Source organism: Argiope bruennichi, chromosome 4, assembly GCF_947563725.1.
Source record: "Argiope bruennichi chromosome 4, qqArgBrue1.1, whole genome shotgun sequence".
NCBI lineage: Eukaryota > Metazoa > Arthropoda > Arachnida > Araneae > Araneidae > Argiope > Argiope bruennichi.
The window spans coordinates 58,148,084-58,171,616 of NC_079154.1; the positions used below are offsets into that span (position 1 = coordinate 58,148,084).

The 23,533-nt window shown below is 26.3% G+C and overlaps 1 protein-coding gene across 1 annotated transcript; it reads right to left on the bottom strand.

Moving 5' to 3' along the window:
• Positions 1-11,434: 11,434 nt before the first annotated feature.
• Positions 11,435-21,911, bottom strand: LOC129965371 (uncharacterized). Its single transcript, XM_056079203.1, has 9 exons — positions 20,059-21,911; positions 19,087-19,128; positions 16,881-17,450; positions 16,098-16,251; positions 15,183-15,684; positions 14,511-14,680; positions 13,728-13,857; positions 13,202-13,414; positions 11,435-12,755 (listed from the first exon to the last, which is right to left on the bottom strand). Exons 1-9 carry the CDS (start codon positions 20,105-20,107, stop codon positions 12,615-12,617), a joined length of 1,971 nt encoding a protein of 656 aa, XP_055935178.1. The 5' UTR covers positions 20,108-21,911; the 3' UTR covers positions 11,435-12,614.
• Positions 21,912-23,533: the final 1,622 nt, after the last annotated feature.

Here is a 23,533-nt window from a genome sequence, read left to right on the forward strand (position 1 = left end):
TCAATAATAATAATAATAAATTTTTTTCCAAGAAATTTCTTTTGTTATCCATCTACGTTTTTTATAAGATTTAATAAATCACATCAAACAGTTTATACTTAACTCCTCTATTACTTACTATTTAGAGAAACAATAGATAATGGAATAATCTATGAACTTCTATTTTATTTTCCTTGGAAATAGTGAGAGTTAGCTACGAGAAATTTCCCATCTAAATTATGTCACATATGGAAGATTAAAGAATATTTTAAGGAAAGACATGCCCACACTTTATTACAAAGAATGGATCCACTGAATCTTTACTATGAGTATTTATATAATTTAATACTTTTAAAACTTAAAGTGAATCAATTCCTAACAAATATATATAGGATCAGTTTTCCTTAAATTTTTTAGGATTAAGTCTCGTTATCTAATAATAATAATGGATGATTATACTGTCTATAAGTCCAAGACACGATTTATTTATTTAATATTTTTCAAAAAGGTTTGATGACAAATGTGCGAGGATATTACATAATTAAAATTTAATACTGGTACATTTCTATTCAATAGAGAGGTCAGCTGACCGGGAATCCTCAGAAAATTCCGAGAGGTTGGAAAAAAAATCAGGGACATTTATTATAAACCTGGAAATTTTTTTGATAAATTTTATTAAACATAATTCGCTGTTATTTCTTCTTAGGCAGAATGAAACACAGATTTTCGCAACTAATGAAAATCAAATTTTTACTGATAGTCTAAAATAGACTATGGAGGAGAAAGATTAACTACCATATCTAATTTATTGGGTACATGTTTAAATATATAAGATTTTCGCCTAAAGTTTTTGTTGGCTTGTTTTCGGAACGTCAACTTATCGACGTAATTAGCGAAAAGGGTTTTGCGCACTATGGAAAAAGACAGCCTAACTAAAAGCCAAGATCCTGTTACTGTTATGATTTTAAGTTTTAATGGGTCTCTTATATTTAAAATAATACATATGGAACCCCTTTCTTTCTTTGAACGTCAAATCGATCTCACCATGTGTTACAAGAGAGAAAATATGAATTTTGGGTATTAATATTCAAAACTGGTTGTAAAATATTGACGCATTATTATAATTCCAAAATAATGTATTTTAATTAAATAAGTATTTTACATTAATTACTTTTTCCTCTCTTTTCGGGGACCTTTTTGTTGAATTAGGAAATATAGGACGTTATTGCTATTAATTTCATAAACAAATTTTGTGTGTATTTTTAAACATTATTTATAGGGATTCACTAAATTCTTCATATGGATGTCATTGCTCATATTTTCTTTTCACATTTTCTTTAAAATTTTATGTTTATCTAAAATTCCCCATACATTCAACAATTTACTTTATAAATTAAAAAATAATAAAAAACACGAGATATTCATTTGTTTTAATACATGATATGTACAAATATCTCTTGTTATTTATCCAAAAAATTTTTGATCAAGAAAGAAGCGTTTTTCTTATATGGTTTGATGTATATGATACTGTTTGACACAAAAACTTATAAAATTCATCCATACTATCGTTTTTTTAAATTTATACTTCTAAAAACTTGTTCATTTTATGCAATAAAAAAAAAGATATATTTTTCGAGCTAAACATTGATCTAGTGAGCGAGCGATTTTTTATTATTATTACAGTTATTGTACAAAATATCACCCAATTTTTGTTCTGATTGTTATGTTGACAAACAGTATCAATAAGGGAGACCCCACTAGAAGAAAACAAAACATTTCATTTTTAAGCACTCCCCATTGTGTATAAATTTTTGGACTGCATTTTTCGTGAGTAAATATAACAAACATTTCTGAGATATGACTGGCTGTCTAAACGCTCGGTTAGATGGGCATATTCCAATAATTGGCTACTTTTGGTTAATATATTTGCAAAAAAAAAAGGGGGAGGCGGGTTTTACATAATTGAAGCTTATCCGAAATTCAATAAATGAAAATTATCATTTTTTTCTGAGAATTAAATTTTATTTTAAATTCATTTTAGTTAAAAGAGTAGAACATTTTTTCAAATGCAGTTAAGAACAAACAAATGTACAAAAATTAGAGAATAAAATAAAACGACATCATTTTGTTGATATTAGAAGTATCCCCAATAATGTCAGGAAAATTTAAACAGCAGCAATGCTGGCCACCCTGAGTCCTTGAATATAACTAATGAGTCCTTGAATATAACAGAAATTATATGATTATATAATTTATAGCAAATGTGGCTTAGAATTATTACAATAAAAACATACACACTTTAAATAGGATAAAAATAAGCACAGTAATAACTTTGCAATATTGTAATTTTATGAAACACTGGAAGAGAATCATTACTTCTGAATAAACCCCCAAAATGAAGAATTCTGAAATACTTCATTGGTGCTTTTACTAGTAACTTGTGTGATGCAGTATTGTTATATAAACTTTAGAATGATATTCGTAAACCATTTTTTTCTGCTTCAAGTAACACTAGAAGTCTAATTTTGAAAAATTGAATTCCTTTCAAAGTTTATCTTTAGGAAGCTATTGTACTTAAAAGGCTTTCTTATTTCTGGATTTTAAAAATTTTTCATTCAGGGTCCTGTCTTTATCACTTTTCATTCAAGTTTTATTTCAGATATGTGCAATCTGATCACATTAACGCAGCCATTAGAAAATATCAAAAAAAACCTTGCATGTGTTGCACGTGGAGCAGTCAGATAAACAGAACTGATTAATCATTTATGTTCAAATTAATATGGATTTTTTTGGTAATATCACTAAATGAATAAATGGGTTATATATATATGTATTCACTCTACTTTCAAAACAGCACTTCAGATTTTTTTTTTTTTTTTTTTTTTTTTTGCTTCTTAAACAATTTTCATATGCTTCTATAGTTCTTGGAACAGTTTTAAATGTTTTGTATGTCGCTGTTGATCAAACAGATATGGCCAACTATAAGTTTCTGAAAGCGAGACTCTATACAAACAACTGACTAAAACATTTTCAAAAAAAAAAAAAAACATATATTTTAAAAATACATATAATTCTTTTTTCAAGGGAAGGATTCTTTGAAATAGCACTCTAAAAAATAGTAAAATGAAAATTGCTGAACTACAACATATTACAAAAGTAATCATGGAAACATATTTAATATTAAAATGGTTTGATGGAAATCACATAATTTTCAAAGGTCAATTTTTACTGTAACATATAATAGAATTTAGAATAGTCTCATGTTATTTCAATTAAGATATACATTTATTCAATGAATTTCTGAATTTTTAGCTTCAAAAGAGATTAATCAACAATCAAATATCTAATACGAAAGCTGTGAAATAATTTTTAGTTCATTGGAAGATTTTATCTATCCACTGAAATATTTCACTAACTATGTTTGTGTAGGAAGTAGGAACAAATATTTTTTTTTTTATAATCTTAAAAGAGAAATTGACTATTGAAAAATGTCAGAAGTGATTAATTATCTTTAATTTGTTTTCAAAAAGATGTCAATGCCACAGGGTTCTTAGTAAACCTGTATATTTTCTTAATAATTTAGACTAAATAAGAAAAAGTAAACAAGTACATCCAATCATTAAGAACAACAACATTATGAAAATACAAAAAAAAGTCCCTTTATTCAAAAAAAGTTCTCTTATAAATTAAGTTCTATAAAATACTGTGAAACTAAAGGATATAGAGAAAATGCAAAACAAAGCAAAATGACATTTGAGGAAAAAAATAAACTTGAGTAATGTTAAATTAATCCTGAGTTCAAAATTAATCATGAGTTAAACAATGCAATATATATACTTAAAAGCTATAAAGAAAAATTTTCTTTCAGCTAAGGAAAAATAAAAATAAAAAATCTAGCAGGAAGTTTCTAATTGCATGAATGTCATATGAAAAAAGTGAAATAACATATTTCTTCTTCACCTTCATTTGAAAATTGTAATTTTTAACTCTTACTCGCTCTAAATTTAAAATTGGCAGTTTATGACAGAAAATATGGCAGTTGAATTCACCCACATTAATAAAAAAAAATAATAATAAATTTATAATACAGCCTTTGAGGTGCATTGAGACATCATTACAGCTATATGTGTGCCAAATTGCATGATCATAAATGTGATTGATTTGTCTAAGTAATACAGACACATACATTTTCTTTTATAAGTATAGATATATTGCAAAATAATAATAAGAAGAATTTTACAGACATGATAGACACTAGAGGAAAAAATTTTACACATAGAGTTATGGAATAGTAATTTATTTACAATTACATAAACTCAATTCTGAGTTGAGCAATGCTATCAAAATATATTTCGAGAACTTAAACACTTTTTACTAATACAGAATCCTTATATTCATTTCTAAATAATTATATATTTAATCCTTTAACATTAATTAAATAAATAATTTCTACCAAAATAAATCAATATACATTTAAATAACACATATTATGAAAAACATATATATTTTCATATGAATATAAACAAATTACAAAATAAACTTAAACTTAATAAATAAAAGAAAAATAAATCTTGAATACACGAAGAAAGGAGTGTGAAAAAAATTATCAGCTTGTGTCACACTACGATGCTCGCAAAATACTTTGCAAGAATAGAAATATACACTTTTTATTAATATAGAATTCTTGTATTCAATCCTAAATACAGAATAACTATCATTTAAGTTTAATCACAAAAGCAGCAGAAAAATATGAAATTCCATTAGATGAACAATTATTCTTTTTTAAAATTTAAATAAAAATAATTATTATTAAACTTTTATAAAAATAAAACTCTTACAATTTATAGTCTAACAATAAGAAGAGATGGTTAAAACAACAAATTACAAAAAAGAAACAAAGAAAAAAGTACAGAATAACTTATGTTTCATACTTGAAATATATAAAAATTTTAAATTCAAATCAAATTATAAAATCAACTTGTGCATTTGAAAGAATAATTTATCTCTTATAAAACACACGACACGAGATTATAATATTTGAGAACGAGTGATTCTGTCCAAATCATGTATGAGAAGGCTATCATTTGTAATAAAATTGCTGGAAAAATTAAGCATCAGTTAAATTAATTTCATCATAAATTCATTTAAAATTCTTAGTAAAATTATGATGCATTTAACTGTAATGCTTCACCTTCTTGAGCATTAAAAAAATTATAAATCTACCAAAACAAAATAAAGATTAAATGAAAATGCAAATGTAGTGAATTTTCTTTCTTTCTTTTTTGACATTGCTGTTATGTTTTAAAATTTGTTTGTGATAATAAAAAGTAAATTTTAAAGCATTATTAAAAACAAAAGTATATAATACAACAGTTAAGAATTCGAATTCCATGTTTGTAGTTGAACCTTTCAATATACAAAACTGCTGCTAATTATATTTGCTATTGATTACATCTTGAAATTTTAGGCACACACACAATTAAATCTGCCTTTAAAAATATCTTTATTGGCAATATGTATAAAGTTAACAGATATAAAAATTTAAATGTGAAAATTTATAAGATTTCAAAAGGATACAGTAGGAAGTAGTGCCTTTATTAAAAGTTAGTTTTACTTTGAAACAGATTACTTATACCATTGAAAATAGATAAAACAGTAATTTCTTCATGCTCATTCTGAAAGGAAGGCTTTTAAATATTTCCACACTTCATATAGTCTAAGAAAAATAAAAGATTTTTCTCATATAAAATTGAAAATTAATTGCTATTCTATCATGTGGAAACCATTGTTAATTATAAAAAGAAACTGAAACAGAAATGTGTTGTCTAAAAAGCATATAAAATATGGATTAAATATCAGCACATCACTAAAGTATTTCCGGGTTATTCAATTAAGATAATTATTTTCTTTCATTAAAAAGACATATATGAAAATATTTCACTCTAGCTTGTTTTTCAAGAAAAAAACTTATTAGCTAAACTTTACAGGAAAAAATTTATAAATTTCAATGTGTATAAAATTTGATCAGGCCTATGAAATTTTTCCAATATATTTCCTTTATAATCCAGAGCAAAGTTTCAGATTTGTAAAATAAAACAAACAGTGGACAATGACTCATTAAACAATTGATGCAAACTATTTAATGGTATCTAATTAAATATAATAGAAAAGAGAATATTCTTTATATGAAATTAGGAAATGTTTTCTTTAAAAAATAATAACATTGAAATTGAATTAAATATTAAAGATTTCTCAAAAATATATAAATTTAATATAAGCCACAATTTTATAAATTTCCGTAATTGAGGAAATTCCCGAAACGAAGTAAGCCATTACCTGCTAAGGTAAAAATGTACGCGTTATAATAGTTCACAATTATAAAATCGGTATCGTTAGTTCTAAAACAGTAACCTATACAAAATAAATTATCACAGCGAAGATTTGTATATAAATTGACATTGTTCGAAATTGCGGCCACATAAAATGTTGTTTATTCACGTGCTTTTCTATTTCTTCATCTAGAAAATTAATGCAAACAAAAAACAAATGAAATGGGTACTGCATACCAGAGAACACTAAGAGAATATTCGAAAGAAAATATATATATATATATATATATTTCTTAGAAGCACAACAAGATTAAATCCATTTAAATTTTTGTATTTATCTGAATTAAACCGAGAAATTAAGAATTAAAAATAAATATTGTCATGGTTATGTTATATTATGGCTAAATATCGTCCATGCAGAAGAAAAGGATTAAAAATTCCGCTACATCATAACAAAATGGAGTTGAGTCATCAGATGGATACATTGTAAGAAATCGGCTGGCTTCACCACTAATCATCTTTTAGATAAATTGATAAACTTGATTCATAATGATTTGTTTTAAAGGATATTTGGAGACGGGTCTTCTTATTCCAAATCATTTAATTTTATTGTGAAAAAATATTTCAGAATTAAATTATCTCTAAACTTGCAATCCACACTAATACTGCAATATTTGACCGGTTATTTAAGAGTTAATTCAACGAACCTTCCTAGATTTTCATTGTTTATGCTGCAGGTGCTACATTAAATTACGAGTCCATTAAATTATTTCTATGTCATCTGCTAAAAGACTTTTAAAATATTGATAACATAGCGAGAAGTCCAAAAGCGGTAATATGAGATTTGAAATGATAAAATATAAATAAATATTTTATTTATGTTTTTACGAGGAAAATCATTTACGAGGGAAATGAATGTATTGAAGCAAGTATTATATGTTGAAAGAACGTCTAAATAAGGCAAGTATTATATGTTGTAATACGGATTGCAACACTATTCAACCCAATATACATATAAGTGAAATGCGGTGGAATAATTACCGACAGGCAGAAATTAATGATTCTATTGACTGTTATTTTTGAAATACATTATGCTAATGAGTTACTTATATTTATGATTTGAAACTGAGAAAAGTATTAAACAAAGCTGTATGCGTATAAATTAAATTTTAATCCTTACAACTACAAATGAAAGAAAAAGGACATTTTTTTAAGCTTATTAAAGGAGACTATACTTTTATTTATTTGATTTTAGGAGACTATATTAATTATTTGTTAAAGGAGACTGTAAATTTATTTATTTATAAGTTTTTGTTTTACAAACCACATAAAAGGTTTCAGGAGAAACACAAACAGTTGTAATCAAGAGATACACAAATGCAAAATTAAGAAGTTACTAAACATTAATTTCAAACTGATTAGGATAAAATGTCAAAGTGCTTGTTTCCTTTCACTTTTCGTAAAAATTAAAAATCAGCGCATTTTTAAAATAACACTGAATAAATAAATAAAAGAATCGAATCAATTCCAAAAGAAGAAGAATCATTATTTTTTTCGAAGAAACTGATACTTACAATGCTATTTTGAATGGAATAAGATCCGCCTTTTGTAGAAATTATATGTGCTAAATACGCAGATCATTTTTCTAAGAGAGGACAACGCGGACTTCTATCTTTTTGTCTTCCCTTTCTTCTTCCTTAATCAAAATTATAATCGTATCCTTTTGGCCGTCAAACGATATCCCTTATTTCGATAACGAATGTTTTATCTCAGTTAACATTTAAAGCCTCAGGGGTGTTTTTTAATTCTCTCCTTTCTGATTTTGCTATAAACGACTACTTTAGAGGAATTATTTTCGGTTCTTATTTCTGGAACTTTTAAAGCTACATTTAGAATTAGCAATTGCGCTATTTAATGTAGAAATGATATTGCCAATATAGACTTCACTTGTCAATATAGACTTATCATAATATTTTCACTTTCACCTAGATCATAAATAGATAAAATTCGGTACAATGATTTAACGTCCATAATGTCAAATTTTGAGCCAAATTCAACTTCGGGTTGGTTGCCTAATTTTTCAGAAACATGTAAACACGATAATTCAAACAGTTTGAATTTTCCATGATACATCTAAGTTTTTAAAGAAATTTCGCCGATACTTCTACGTTTAAAAAAAAAAAAAAAAAAAAAAAACGTGGAATTTCCAATGTTTCTCCTATCCTCAAAATGATGTTGTTTTAATTTATTTTCCGCATTTATTGCACACTATGTTCATAACTGTATTTGAAAAAATTGTTTTCCTCTTTTTAACTTAGAATACCTCATAATTTAACAGAAAGATATCAAGGAAAAAAAAATTAATTATAGCAAAATATTTAATTAAAATAAATTCTTTTAAAATTATATTAATGTGTCGATATTTTACATTCACATTAAAATAATTTAGAATATTAATGCTCAAAATTTATGCTTTCATAATCGTAGTGCGATCGATTTGAATTTCGAAAAAATAGATTCTTATTTCATATATATATACATAAAGAGAGAGACAGAGAATGGTTCTATTATATAATATCTTTTTAAATAAAAGCGACGCATTAAAGTTCAAAATTATAACAATAACAGAAGCTGGGTCTTAGTTAGGGTGCTTTATCCCATAGATAGCAAAGACAAAACCATTTTCACTAATTATGTCAATATGTTAATTTAGCCATTATTATTTAACCTAAACTGTTTTGGTTTAACGCCAAACCCAGATTCAATTGCGAATCTTTCTTGAGATGATAAGTGAAGGAATTACATGTCATCAAATTATTATTGCAATAGTAAAAATAATGCAGGAAAATTGAGTAAAGTACATTACTTTAGAAAGTAAAGTAAGGCAAAGAATAAACTGGTTAGTAGACACAGAAGAGCTAACACAATTTGAATCAACAATTTAGTTTAGATCACAAGAGTTGTTCTTCAGAACTGTAGGAAATTCTGAAAAAGCACTAACGTGGCTACATATCCGAAATGCCAATCCCTCGGAAGTAGAAATATTCCCCAACCTGGTGCATATGCAGAAATGTGGATAACCTCTGTTTCGACAATCAATGATTGATTTTCATCAAATGACAATGTTTCATTCTACTTAGGAAAAAATACTAGCGAATTGTCATTTTCGACAGCAATTAATGATTTATCAAAAAATTCCAGTTTTAAAATTAATTCCATCCCTCTCCTTCAAGTTACGGAATTCCTTGACGATTCCCGGATTTCCTGTTCAGCTGACAACCCTGTACATATATATATATTAAATTTTATAACATCTACCGGAAGTATGTTATCTTTAAATATATTATCTGCAGTCCTAAACAATGACTACATCTGTATGTCTAAGGAAACAGTCATACCGACACCAGTAAAAGATTTAACAGTATGTACTAGTGGAGGGCAAATCCTTAATTACAACCAATTATGTTTCACAGCACAGTTGTTACACCTTCTAAACGCATTTTAATGAAGGATTTTTAAAGTTATTTGGGTAGAAACCGATTGGATTTAATTGAGATTCTGTAGCATAAATAGACTTTATAATAGGCAACTTTTCAAAGTTTGGACATTTTGATATCAATTTTAATAAGAGATCTCTGTTACAACATGGAAGAGATGAAGTTAGTATTTTTCAAGAAATGATTTCTGAATCCACACAGACAAAAAGAAATTTTGTAAAGCATTTCAAAATAATATAATTTCTTAAAAATAAGACATATTCTTGATTTCGCCTTTAAAAAAATGAATCTATTCACACCAAAAGGTAACAATTATAATACTTAAAAATTTATTTATGTCCGGAGTATTCGAATAAATTTCAAGATACACCAGAATAAAGTAATAATGTTATTGATGACATATATTATAATTTAAATCGACAAAAACTCTCTTTAAAACTTTTTTTTAAAATGTAAACATTCACAACCATGACTCGATGGAATGCGATATGCAGGCATACCATGGACACCTAATGTAATATAACTGCTGAAGGTGTTCTAAAGCTTCTCATGAAAGCTAAAACTAAGAGGAAACCAATTTAAATGGATAAAAGCAATTTATTAAAAAGAAACATACTAAATTACAGAAAAAATTAGTCTTATTTGAATACATTTAAAAGTTTGTAAAGTATAAATTACAGTTGAGAAAAAAACAAGTTCACTAAAATTCATCACATCGAATACATAAGAAAAGGGCACAATACATTTATATATATATTGCATACACATATATAAATTTTAGCAGAATAAATGCAGTTATGAAAATAAAATTATTCTTCCATACTAATACAATTACAGGTTTATAAAACTTCTTGATCCTGAGAAATATATATCATGCAATAAAAAAATTATTTTTTTATATTTAATGGGAAACAATATTGAATCAGAATACATAAAATCAAATTATTATTCATATACATTACATGATGTAAATTTTATAGATATAACATACAAAACAATCAATTGAGAATGATCAACATGAAATGATATATATGAACAAGAACACTTGTAGAGATTTAAATTAAATTTCAATTAAAATGGAAGACCTCAGAAACATCTTCATCATGGGTCTTAGAAGAAAGAAATCATAAGATCACATTCAAAGTAAGTCAATTAAAAAATTTAATTTTACTTTGTAAGTTTAGTGCAAAACTGCCTTTATAAAAGGATCATTATCAATAATTAGCAAGATATTTTCATGGTACACACTGATAACTTATTTTCATACAATTCTACAATTCCAGCATCTTATTTTATTTTAAAAATTAATCTATATGATTAAAATAATGCAATAAGCATTGTTTTGTATCACAGAAAAGGCTATTCTAGACATGGAAACTTTAAAATACTTCCATACGACTCATCTATAATGTAAACTATTTAAAATGATTATAAAAGTTATAAGAAATATGTCTAGGTTGAATTAAGAAAAACGAGTTAATACATAAAATGAACTGCCAAATGCTCTTCCAATTGTATTTTAAACAGTATAAAGCTGAATATTTTAGAAGACAGATTTTTGAAAAGTTATCGTTTAAATGCTACTTAAAGCATAAACTATGAAAGCTATAGGAAATATGTCCAGGTTGAGTTAAAAAGTAAAGTCGACAAAATTAATGTTAATATTCAATCACGTTAAGAATAATGTTTTTATTTCATAAAATATGTTTAATATTTTTATTTTATAAAATATTCAAAAAGCAAATTAATAAAAAGGGGATTACTTTTTATTTCAGTGATAAAATTGGTCACAATCTAATAAGAACTAACTTATAAAATAGAATTCAAAAATCAAAGAATAGCCTTACATAAAACTGTATGCAGATTTGGATAATGTAATAAAACAAACCACAGCAGTGGACTTCCTATTTCCCGTAGAGTATATCAATGACATTACAGGAAGGAACAATATGAGGAAAGTAGAGAATCATTTTTAAACATTGTATTTCATTTAAAATTCATCAAACTATTTACATACTTTAGATTATTAGTGCTTTCTTACTGAAATCAATTGTAAATTTAACAATAAATTTAGTGTTAAATAAAAGAATCACAATTTTTTTATTATTAAACTAAATGTTAAAAATATCTTGCCAGAATAATTTGGGTTGCAAATTTAATAGCATATTATAAATTTTTGTTTAATTTGAATTTCAAATTAAAGAACATTTTATTTATAACAAATTTGTACACGCAAGTTGTGTACTACTTAAAAAAATAAAAAGTGACACCACAGGAACACTTGATGGTAGAAAATAAAAAATCATGTATAAAATGTAAACAATTTAGTGCCAACTAATTTCCAGAACTAATAAAGGCATATTAAACAAAAAACTTCACAGCAATCACAATTATAAATGATTTTGTCATTTCACTCAGAAGTGGACTGTTCAGAGATCCTGTTTTCAGGTATAAACAGAAGATTCTGACATTTCACAGTAGTTCAACTTGCACTCCCAAAAATTACACCCACTATAGTGCTAACTGTAAGCCAAATGCTTGAATAGTCAATTTAGGAGATTCATTGACAAAAAATAAATCTCTTGTGTAATATACACACACAAATTTCTTATTTCATAACAAAATAAATGCTCAGTAGCTTGAAAGTGGTAGAAAATATCAACTGAAGCAAAAAACACTTCTCTGTACGGTTTACAGCAATCCAGTTTGCTCTTGAGGATTCCATCCTGAGAAAAATATCACGAGTAACCTCATGACAGTAGATGATGTAAGCATCCTTAGACTCGATTATCACAGTAGAATGAAGCTTTTATGTTATGTTGTAGACAATTCGTGTGTTGGTAGATGTCCAGTGTAGAACTGTATCCACAGAAATCTTTCTAAGTGCAGCAATGTGAGCTGCAACATGTATGGCCATACCAGGATGGGAAGAATTAGTACCTTTGGGAACCTACGCAAAAGAAATATTAATTAAAAAATAAATAGAGTATTAAAAATTGACTCATAGCAAATCAAAACATTTTGTAAAAGTTATAATAGTTAACCTTCTAGTTATAAATAAATTTGTACCTTAATCCAATAGTTCTTAGATCATTTTAAAGTTGAATAATTTCATGTTATTAAGAAATGAAAATGTTTTTTGAGCTACATTTTTGCTGGGATAAAACTTAAAATTTCTAATGCAAAAACTGCCTAAAAAAATATTAATATAAATTTGCTCATAGCAAATAAATTTAAGGTTTTTAGTTTTGGAGCAAAACATTTTGAAAGACACTGTACACTAAAATGAAATATTCAGCAGTCAGAAATACTGTTTAAAGTATATATTTTAAAGCTATATATTTAGATATATATATGACATTATGTGGAAGGGGAAAAAAAAAAAAAAACACTTACCACTGAAGGTACAAAATAAGGTGCATCTGTTTCTAGTAACAGACGTTCTAAAGGCAACTGCCGAACTACTTCATGAGTTGGAGTAGCAGAAGGGAATGTCACCAAGTTTGTGATTCCAATGAAAACATTAGGAAATTCTTGTATCCACTTTTGAGCCCTTTTCCAGCTACCAGTGAAGCAATGCAAGTGGAAAATCGTGTCTCTAGGTAGTATCTAAAAGAAAAAAAATATATGCATATAAAAATGTGATTCAATATGCCAATGATGCATGAACTACATATAGGAAATATTTTTATAATCATTTAATAAAGACTCACAGTCCTAAAAAAAATTAAATCCCAAATGCCATTCAGGCATTGAGACAAAAATGCCAAAATAAAGTTTCAATGTATCTTACAAGATCAAGATACCAATTAAAACATATTTGGTGAAATAATCATTATATTGATAATTAGTAAATAATGAGTTAAATAAAGGTTAAGATTACCTATACATGATGAGAGTTATTTATAACATTTTTACTTACTTCATGCATAATTTTAATAGTATCAGCATCAGCATCCCGACAATGGATTACCAGCCGCAGTTTCCTTTCTTGGGCAATTCTTAATTGCCTTCTAAATGCATGATGTTGTTCTAACTTTGAACACTGATTTCTAAAGAAGGAAAGACAAAAATTACTTATTAATCTTAAAATTCAATTAAACAAACTATAAACAAAACAGATTAACTCTCTCTCTTATTTTATAGGGAGATTTCAGATAAATAAAATTTAAAGGCCTGCTGAATCAAGCCGTAACCCTAGATCAGTCACAAAAATTTAGTAGTAAAATAAGACAAAATATCTACCAAACACAGATGCAGTTTCTTAACAAACTCTGCAACAAATTTTCTTTCGGTGGAAACGAATTAAAAAATTTCTGTAAGCATAATGACAAGAAAATCTAAAGATCTTATATTAGAAATGAAGACAGAGAGGATCTTTAATAGCATGAAGTAATTAAATGCAACTTTATTATCACCAAAATAAAAATCAGTAATGAAGTATGAGTATTAATACAGAAAACAAAGGTCTCATATTATTAAATGGTATTCAGATACACTTTTATACGTCTGGCAGAACTAATGAACTTATTTCTTGAACCATTTGTATCATTAATTATAATCAATTTTTAATTATCCATAGAATAGCTATAATAGTCATCATAGCAGCAATTGGTTCTCTCTGCTATGAATGAACAGTGAAATTTTGATATGGAATGTGATGAATTTGTAAAAAAATAAAAAGTGATTTAAACCTCTAACTTACCCCTTTGAATAATCCAATCCAATTTCGCCTAAGGCTTTAACTTTTGGATGGTTCAGAGCATTTAACAAATCTTCTTCTGTTTTGCCATCATAAAATTTTGCTGATTTTGGGTGACAACCAAAAGCTCCCCAAACATTATCTTGCTCAAGATGTTTTTGCCACATTTGTTTCTGTAAAGAAGAAATGTATGTTTAATGTAACCTTTATATAAACACAGTTTTTATTTTAGTTTGAAAGGGAAGAAGGATCCATTAGTATTTTTTCAAACAAGAATATGGTTGTCTAAACAATCTGACATGAAAACAAGAAAAACATTTTTGAATTAAATCATAAATATCCTTTGTAAAAATCATACATGCATACTAATTAGCCTTAAATCTATTAAAATTTAAGAAAAGATTTGAAAATGGACAACGTACATCTCAGTCACCAATAAAAGAATTGTTTTTAAAGAAAAAATTTCCTTTTTCATTAAATCTGAATAGAACTGAAGTACAAACTTATATAACAATTTTTGAAAAATGTTGAGTACTAAAAAAAGCGTTCAAAAGATAACAATCTTTTCAACCTTGTTTCAGATTGTTTTTAAGACAATTTTTTAGATGTATATTAAGATATTTAAAAAGTTAAGCTGATAAAAAAATAAAAATAAACTTTCAATAAAATCCTTACCTTAGCAAATGTCAATGGCTTGCAGAAGACTGCTATACAACCCTTATAGCTTTGCGGATAACTATCTTTATGCTGAGCCATATAATCAGCATATGTACCTTGAAACTTCTCACGAGCCAACAATAAATCAATATGACAATGAGAATCAAAGAAGCCTGTTGTGGATTTCAGAACCATCAAAGAAGCAACATCATAGCTTGCCAACTTAGCTACATTATTTTTATTCTTGTCCATATGATTATTATGAAATGTCTCACAACAGTCTACATTACTACTTCCAGATTTTGAATTTTTTGGCCCTGTTTCTTTTTCTTGATATGACTTCTCATACAAATATTGCTTTGTATTTTTATCAATAACTCCAGTACTTTGATCAGTTTTGAATCCAGATTGTAATTTGCCACGGAATAAAGAATTCTCCCCAGAAGATTTTTCATTCTTTGAAAAATTTCTTCCAAGCATTAATTCTAATTTTATTCCATCTTGTTGATGCATGATAGACCTAGAGAAAAGAAAAAAAAAATTATAATTAGACAAATGTCAATGAATGGAAATAATGACTTCCGTACATCACTCGTAATATTTTAACACACAAAATAGAGGGAAAAGCTAATTGTAAAGCCTTTTATTTTTTTAAAAAAGTCAACTCAAATAATGTAAATAAAATAATAATAGAAATAATCATAATAATTTGAATTTATATAAATTACAAAGAAGAAAAATTATTACTGGTTTGATTGATTTCATATTAAAAATTAAAAAAAAAAGTTAAAATATGCATTTAATTCAACTGTCCCATTTTTATTTATGCAGTAGAGAAAACATGTTGCAACAATAATGTTAAAACAGAAATTTATGAATAGATATATACATTTCATTACGATTAAGATAATATTTAAACATGTAAATATTTACCTATCATGTTTTTCGAATTTACATTTTTCATTAGTAAGAGGAGCATCTTTCAAAGAACTATTTGCAGATGAAAGTGAATTTCTAGATGACAATGGTGAAATATTGAAAGCTCCAAGATCTGATGGATTATACATTGACACTGGAGATATTTCCCCTGAAAAAGTAAAAACACTTTTAAATTCAAAATAAGCAGCAGACAACAAGTAGTAATTAAAATAAACCACAATAAATATTTTTTTAAAAAAGAGCTATGTTCGCATAACCGCAAGAAAAATAATATGAAGTGGAGTACACACAAATATTTTAATAATAAACATGACCATTACTGAAAAAAGAAATCTATAAATTCAGAAAATTTGAGATTAAAGTTTATATTAAAACCACACTATATCATTGACTGAAATAACATTCAACTATCTAAATTTATATATGCAATAGATATCTTATAAATACAATTTTTCAACTATATGATTTCGAATACCTAAAGGCAAATCTTTCAGAATATGTAAAGATAACAAGTACTACAAATGTACCGAAAACTGCTCTGCATAGAAAAATATAAGGAATCTATATGATTTCACAATAAATTTCAGAAATAAGCATTTATGTACTGCCAAGAGAAAAAAAAAAGTCACTTATTATTAACTCTTAATGGTAAACACTGTATTTGAAAATAGATCCATAAAATCAGAAATTTCAATTTTGTTAACCAAACATCCTTTCATTGAACCAATTTTGTAGAAAAACATCAAAATTTAAAACTAAGAAAAACAAATATCTTACCAGATGAATCGGTCATGCTTGGAGGAGAAAGGCTAAGACTGGAGGAATATTGATCAGGAAAATCAGACTTTAGTTGCTGCAATGCCATTAGACGGTTCTTTATAATCCAAGCATCAGTGTCATCACTAGGAACCATATTTAAAGTTTCTTGAATTGAAGCCATGTGAGTATTCCTTACCCAGAAATGCAGATCAGATAAAGAGGTTTCAGTAACATGATTGGTTGGTAAATTATACTCATTGTTGTTCTTCATTAGGCAAGGATTTTGAAAATTTGTAGCCATTGCGTCTGCAGGATTGGGAATATGCATACTAGGTAGATGAGATAATGATGCAGCTTGATTTTGAACTGTGTTCAAACTTTCCCGATCAAATGCACTTTTTGTTAAAAATGGGATGGCTTCACTATCAGGACTGCGTGACGAACTACTCTCATTCATATCTATCAGGAGAGGATTTTCACAACTTGCAGCCATAACTTCAGTGGATTTCGGCTTGTGTGTATTAGGTCTATAAGCAGATGCAGTTTTATTCTCAGTTATCTTACATTTTCCCTTGCATGCTACAGGATCTGTAAATTAAAGACTTATTAATATACAAATTTGATCGATAGTATTACTTAAGTATTGTGAAAAAATTACTAAAATAATAACACTACAATAATTAAACATAAATTAATTTGACTTTTTCTACATACTGTACAATTTTATTTCAAGCCCTGACTTTCACAAATCATCTGTTGAAAGAAATTTATACGGATTTGAAAGAATTCGATTTAATCTAAATTTTCTAAATCTGTTAAGTGAACAAGTTCAAATTCTCATCCCATTTTTCTTACAATATATAAAATTTGCACAAAATGCAGAAATGTGTTTAATACTAATTAACACCAATGAAAAAACACATTCTAAGAACAATTCCATTAAATACTGCAAAAGAAAATATATAAAAAGGATTCCAGATTATTTTTCTTAACATACAGGGGAAAAAAAAATCAAAAATACAATTTTAATATTTTTCTTGTTTATACATAGATACAAAATTTTTTTTCGCTTCATGACTACTTATAGAAGAAATCATGAAATTATAATTCATATTCATTATAAATTCATTCACTTTACAAATGACATCATTTAAATCGTGCAAATTTAGAAATTATGTGTCAATAAAATTTTTCTTTTCTATTCAATTTACATAACATTAAAAAAAAAAAAACTTTAAAAGAAAAAAAATCTGAACTTCCTCTTGCATCTCAGTTTCTTATTCATCACAAAAGTAGTGGGAATTCTTTCCATATGTCCATAGAATTCATGAACAATAAAATAAATCTTAATATGTTATAGATGTTTCAATGATAGTATTACATTTAGTTGAAAATTTATTAGCAAATGCTGCACTCGTTAAATGAAATAGTCTTGAATTTTGCTAGCCAAACAATTATCATATATGTTTAATCTTAATAATATCCATTGCACATATTAATTTTAATAATAACTCTTCTGGCTAAGTATTTTAACAACCCAATTGATCACAGATCGAAACAATAAATAGAAACAAATACAGCAGTAGATTGAAATGAATCATGCATTAAATTTAAAATAGCAAAAATTCTAAAAACTTTTAATCAATCACAGAACTAATAAAATTTGACAAAATTTATATAAGTTTCTCATTATCATCTTGATACAGATGCTTTTGTGAAATACGTTTGCTTTTTGTCCAATAGTCTATTTCATAGAAAGGTATGAGATAGATGCACCCTCCCCCCCCATTATTATTATTATTATTATTATCAGAGACGAATCATATCAATCAAGAGTATGCCAACTTAATTAGCTAGGAATCGATGGCTATGTTTCTTTGATTAAATCTACATATATATATATATACATTTTTTTAAGCATCATCTAAACATATCATGATTAGATTTTATTAAGGATGACAATTGGAATTTTTCAGAAATGATAACTGCCAGAATTATGAGGGATTTAAAGAGGGCAAAGTCCTAAATTTGATATGATATTTTCCCCTTTCACGGTTTTGAAAAGGATTGACTCATGTTTTTTAATCTATCCTATATCAAAAATTGTATCGGTGATATCATTTTACAACAAGTTTAAGAATACAAAACCTAACTCAATATAAAAAAAGAATAGTAAACAAATAATGAAGATTTACCAGAAAAAAAGAATGTTTTAAAATCTTACCATTTTGGGACAAAGACGAAGAGCGAAGTGCAGATTGGAGGGCTAGAGGACAAATATACAAGTCAAAATTAGTTTTAAAATTTAGATAAAGCACATTTAAATAAAATTTTAATACATAATATAACAAGACAACTCAAGCAGATAAAATCTTAACTGTATAATAGATTAGATTAAAAAAATTGTAATTGAAAATATGTCAAAAAATTTGATCATTTTAAGGACAAACAAATCACAACAATATTGCAGAATGCCTAAAGGTTTATGAAAAGAGTAAAATAATTCATCTTAATGGATTTTCATTTTTTTTTTTTTTTAATCTTTCAAAATTGAGAACTTCAAAATAATTTTAAAGACAGTAGGTAAAAATTTGAAATAAATAAGATAAAAGAAAAATTAATCATCATAAAAATATTATACCCATGCCTCGACATAATATTTCACTTTGAAAAGTAAAAACTAACCTTTTTGAAACTAGCACAGTTAAACATAATAGAATAGAAAACTTCCCTGAATGATCAGCATCAAATAACATATGTTTTTTATTTTACTAAAAATTCAATACACAATAATTCTAATCTACTAATAAATTTTAATCTAATAATAAAATAAATTTTATAAATCTGATAATAAATTTTAATGTTACAAGACATAAAAAAATAATAATCCAATATTTCATTTCCATTATCACATTAAAAAAACTTCAATTCTATTTATAAAGAGTTTATAAATTATTAAATTCCTACTTTGCAAAAAAAAAAAAAAAAAAAAAAGCAATTGCTACACAGAAAGCAAGCAATTCAAGTCTTCCTTTTTTTAATTTGCGTTAATGTCGTAAGTACAACACTAAATTGGAATTTGATCAAAATACCAACACTTCATAAACAACAAAAAATGAAATAAATAAGATTATTTATTAATGCTTATTCATTAATCTACTATGGCAGTATTTTAATAAAATGATTTATTATTTACCTTTGTTGAAAATCCTCCGTTGTCCGACTGATTCAAGTGCCTGCTTCATTTTTATTGCAATCCAGACGAAAGCGATTTCAAAACAAGCGGGTGAGAAAATACTAACACAAGAATAAAACAACCAACACTATGTGAAAACAGCGTAAGAGTGTGCCAAGCGTCTTCCAAGCGTGGTAAGTCATTGCTTTTCTCTCGCCAAATTGGCTCAGGAATCAACCAATAAGCTTTGACAGAAGAATTTCCAGTCACCACTAATTGATGAATATTCAGAGAGGGTTGCAAAAGACAGCCGCCAGGTTACCATGTTAGGCTGTTTATTACATTAACGTTTCGTTAGAAATATATCAAATTAAAAAAAAAAAAGCTAATATTTTGAATTTAAACAAAAATAATTTGCAAATTGACAGTAAATCCGCTATGATTTTAAATGTTTTATTATAAACTTGAAATTTAATACAAACAAAATGTGTTCATATTTTGAAGAAATTAAAACACAATTTGCTATTTTAATATACAGCAGGTTAAACTTCTTGTTTGTATATTATTAAATTCTTTACATAAATTTCAAATTATATCCTTCGAAGAATTCACATTCTTTGCTTCCCTATCAAACAAAATTCTAGAAAAATTGATGTTCAAAGATTTTCCATTGATTTTTTTGAAGTCCAAATATTTTCGAAAAATTTTCTTGTAACTATTAGGGTTATAGGAAGGGGGAAAGAACAGTGGCATGTTTTCTAACATATACATTCTAATAATTTAAATAAAAGTATTGAAAATTTCCACACAACTTATCTTAAAGTCATTTTAAACAGCTGCCAAGTTTCTAATTGGAAGTTTTAATTACCCAACATGTGCCAGTCCTAAAATCTTCATTTAATATTAAAAACTTAAATGTAAAAAGCGACTTAAAAATAAGACTGAATTTGTTTAAATTTGGGGTATATTGAATAACAAAGGTATAGAGAATTGTTTTTCTATAACCAAGTAACAACTCTAACAATGCATATCATCAAAGGAATCATTGTCATAAAAATAATCAGCATACTATGAAATTAACAATGATACATTCATTTATGATACAAGCATTAAAATTGTGTTGTCTAATAAATTAGTGTTGTTAGCCATAAAACTGTGCGTGTGTAAATTCGTTTAATCCACGTGTTCTTGGATTCGTGGCCACGTGTTCTAAGCAAAACCAATTATTTATATTTCTGTTTTAACTGAAAAAAATGTTTTATTCGTGTATTTATTTTTAGATTCTATTTCAAACAATTTCTCTAATTATGCATAATTCACTAAGTTTTCCGAAATGAATTTTTTTTGTTTTGTTTCTATATTTAAAAAAATCCATCCTTGCCTATTCTTTCCAATCTATGAAGAGCAATAAAAAACACTATTTAAAATTAACTTCATATTTTAGAATACTTTTATTCATGTTCAGTCATGTGAATATCTTGTAATAAGTGTAGTTTTGAATAAGCATCATGTAAAAGAAATTAATTTCAGCTGAATTATGATAAAAATTGCACATACTTATATAGAAATTTACCAAAATGCCAAATAGGTAAATCAAATTCTTCTTGTTTACTTAGAAGTTTGTTATATCAAGTTTGGACACAATAAAGTTTCCCAAAATTTCGCTATTTAAATTTTTAAAAATTATATTAGCAGAGCATATAAATAATTGAAAGTTGTGTCTAATACAAGACCAGAAAATTGAGCCAAAACGTTTTATTTTTCTGGCTTAGTGCAAAAATATTTTTAAATGTTATAAAAAGAATTCTAATTACAGTTTTAATAATATAGTATTTTGAATAAGTGATTTCATTTGCATTTTCATAATTACTGAATTTCATCATTTTTCTCCCCGATATTACTTAATAGAGATTACGAATACGTAACTGATAATTTAATGAATGGACAACTAGTTCTGTTAAATTGATTACGTTTTAAAATTTCTTAAATTAATAGTTTGTGGTTGTTTTTATTGTTGATTTGATTCAATCTATGCTTTAATAAATTCATTCAAAGATGCATTTGTATCCAATCAGACTATAAGTAACAGTATTTTGTTCAAGCATGCTTTTCCACCATCAACTAAGAAACTACAAGAATCTGTTAATTATTAAATAGGAACCAAAATATTAACTACTTTAAGTAGTAATATTTAAATGTAATTATCAATTTATGCATTTGTGGAAATTTAAACACTATGTCCAGGTTTTCAAAAAAAATAATAATAATAATAATAATAATAATTTTGTTATAGCCATTTAATTTTTCAAAAATTTCTTTCCTGGTATAGGATTGTCAAACTGCTTGTTATTTTGATAATGAAAATGTGGTAAAAACAGTTGCAAGATTTTATTCAAAACTAAGTTTTATTTTTCAAGTTTTTGAACACTTATAAATTTTTGATGATATTAAGGGAAAAAAATATTTTTTTGAATTGGATTTTATTTTTACAGTATGACAAGTGAAAAAAAAAATTACTATGATTTGAAGAGATTGTCTGAGATTTGAAACTATACAGCATAGCTGGTAACTACAATTTCAAAAATAATACAATCTCAATCAATAATAATAATAATAAATTTTTTTCCAAGAAATTTCTTTTGTTATCCATCTACGTTTTTTATAAGATTTAATAAATCACATCAAACAGTTTATACTTAACTCCTCTATTACTTACTATTTAGAGAAACAATAGATAATGGAATAATCTATGAACTTCTATTTTATTTTCCTTGGAAATAGTGAGAGTTAGCTACGAGAAATTTCCCATCTAAATTATGTCACATATGGAAGATTAAAGAATATTTTAAGGAAAGATATGCCCACACTTTATTACAAAGAATGGATCCACTGAATCTTTACTATGAGTATTTATATAATTTAATACTTTTAAAACTTAAAGTGAATCAATTCCTAACAAATATATATAGGATCAGTTTTCCTTAAATTTTTTAGGATTAAGTCTCGTTATCTAATAATAATAATGGATGATTATACTGTCTATAAGTCCAAGACACGATTTATTTATTTAGTATTTTTCAAAAAGGTTTGATGACAAATGTGCGAGGATATAACATAATTAAAATTTAATACTGGTACATTTCTATTCAATAGAGAGGTCAGCTGACCGGGAATCCTCAGAAAATTCCGAGAGGTTGGAAAAAAAATCAGGGACATTTATTATAAACCTGGAAATTTTTTGATAAATTTTATTAAACATAATTCGCTGTTATTTCTTCTTAGGCAGAATGAAACACAGATTTTCGCAACTAATGAAAATCAAATTTTTACTGATAGTCTAAAATAGACTATGGAGGAGAAAGATTAACTACCATATCTAATTTATTGGGTACATGTTTAAATATATAAGATTTTCGCCTAAAGTTTTTGTTGGCTTGTTTTCGGAACGTCAACTTATCGACGTAATTAGCGAAAAGGGTTTTGCGCACTATGGAAA

Excerpts from the sequence above, each read along its gene's own strand:
- LOC129965371 (XM_056079203.1), bottom strand. The coding sequence starts at position 20,107 with ATGAAGCAGGCACTTGAATCAGTCGGACAACGGAGGATTTTCAACAAA. Across the intron at positions 19,129-20,058 it reads ACGGAGGATTTTCAACAAAG|CCCTCCAATCTGCACTTCGC; the intron begins GTAAATAATAAA and ends TTTGTCCTCTAG. Across the intron at positions 14,681-15,182 it reads AGCCATTGACATTTGCTAAG|AAACAAATGTGGCAAAAACA; the intron begins GTAAGGATTTTA and ends TCTTCTTTACAG.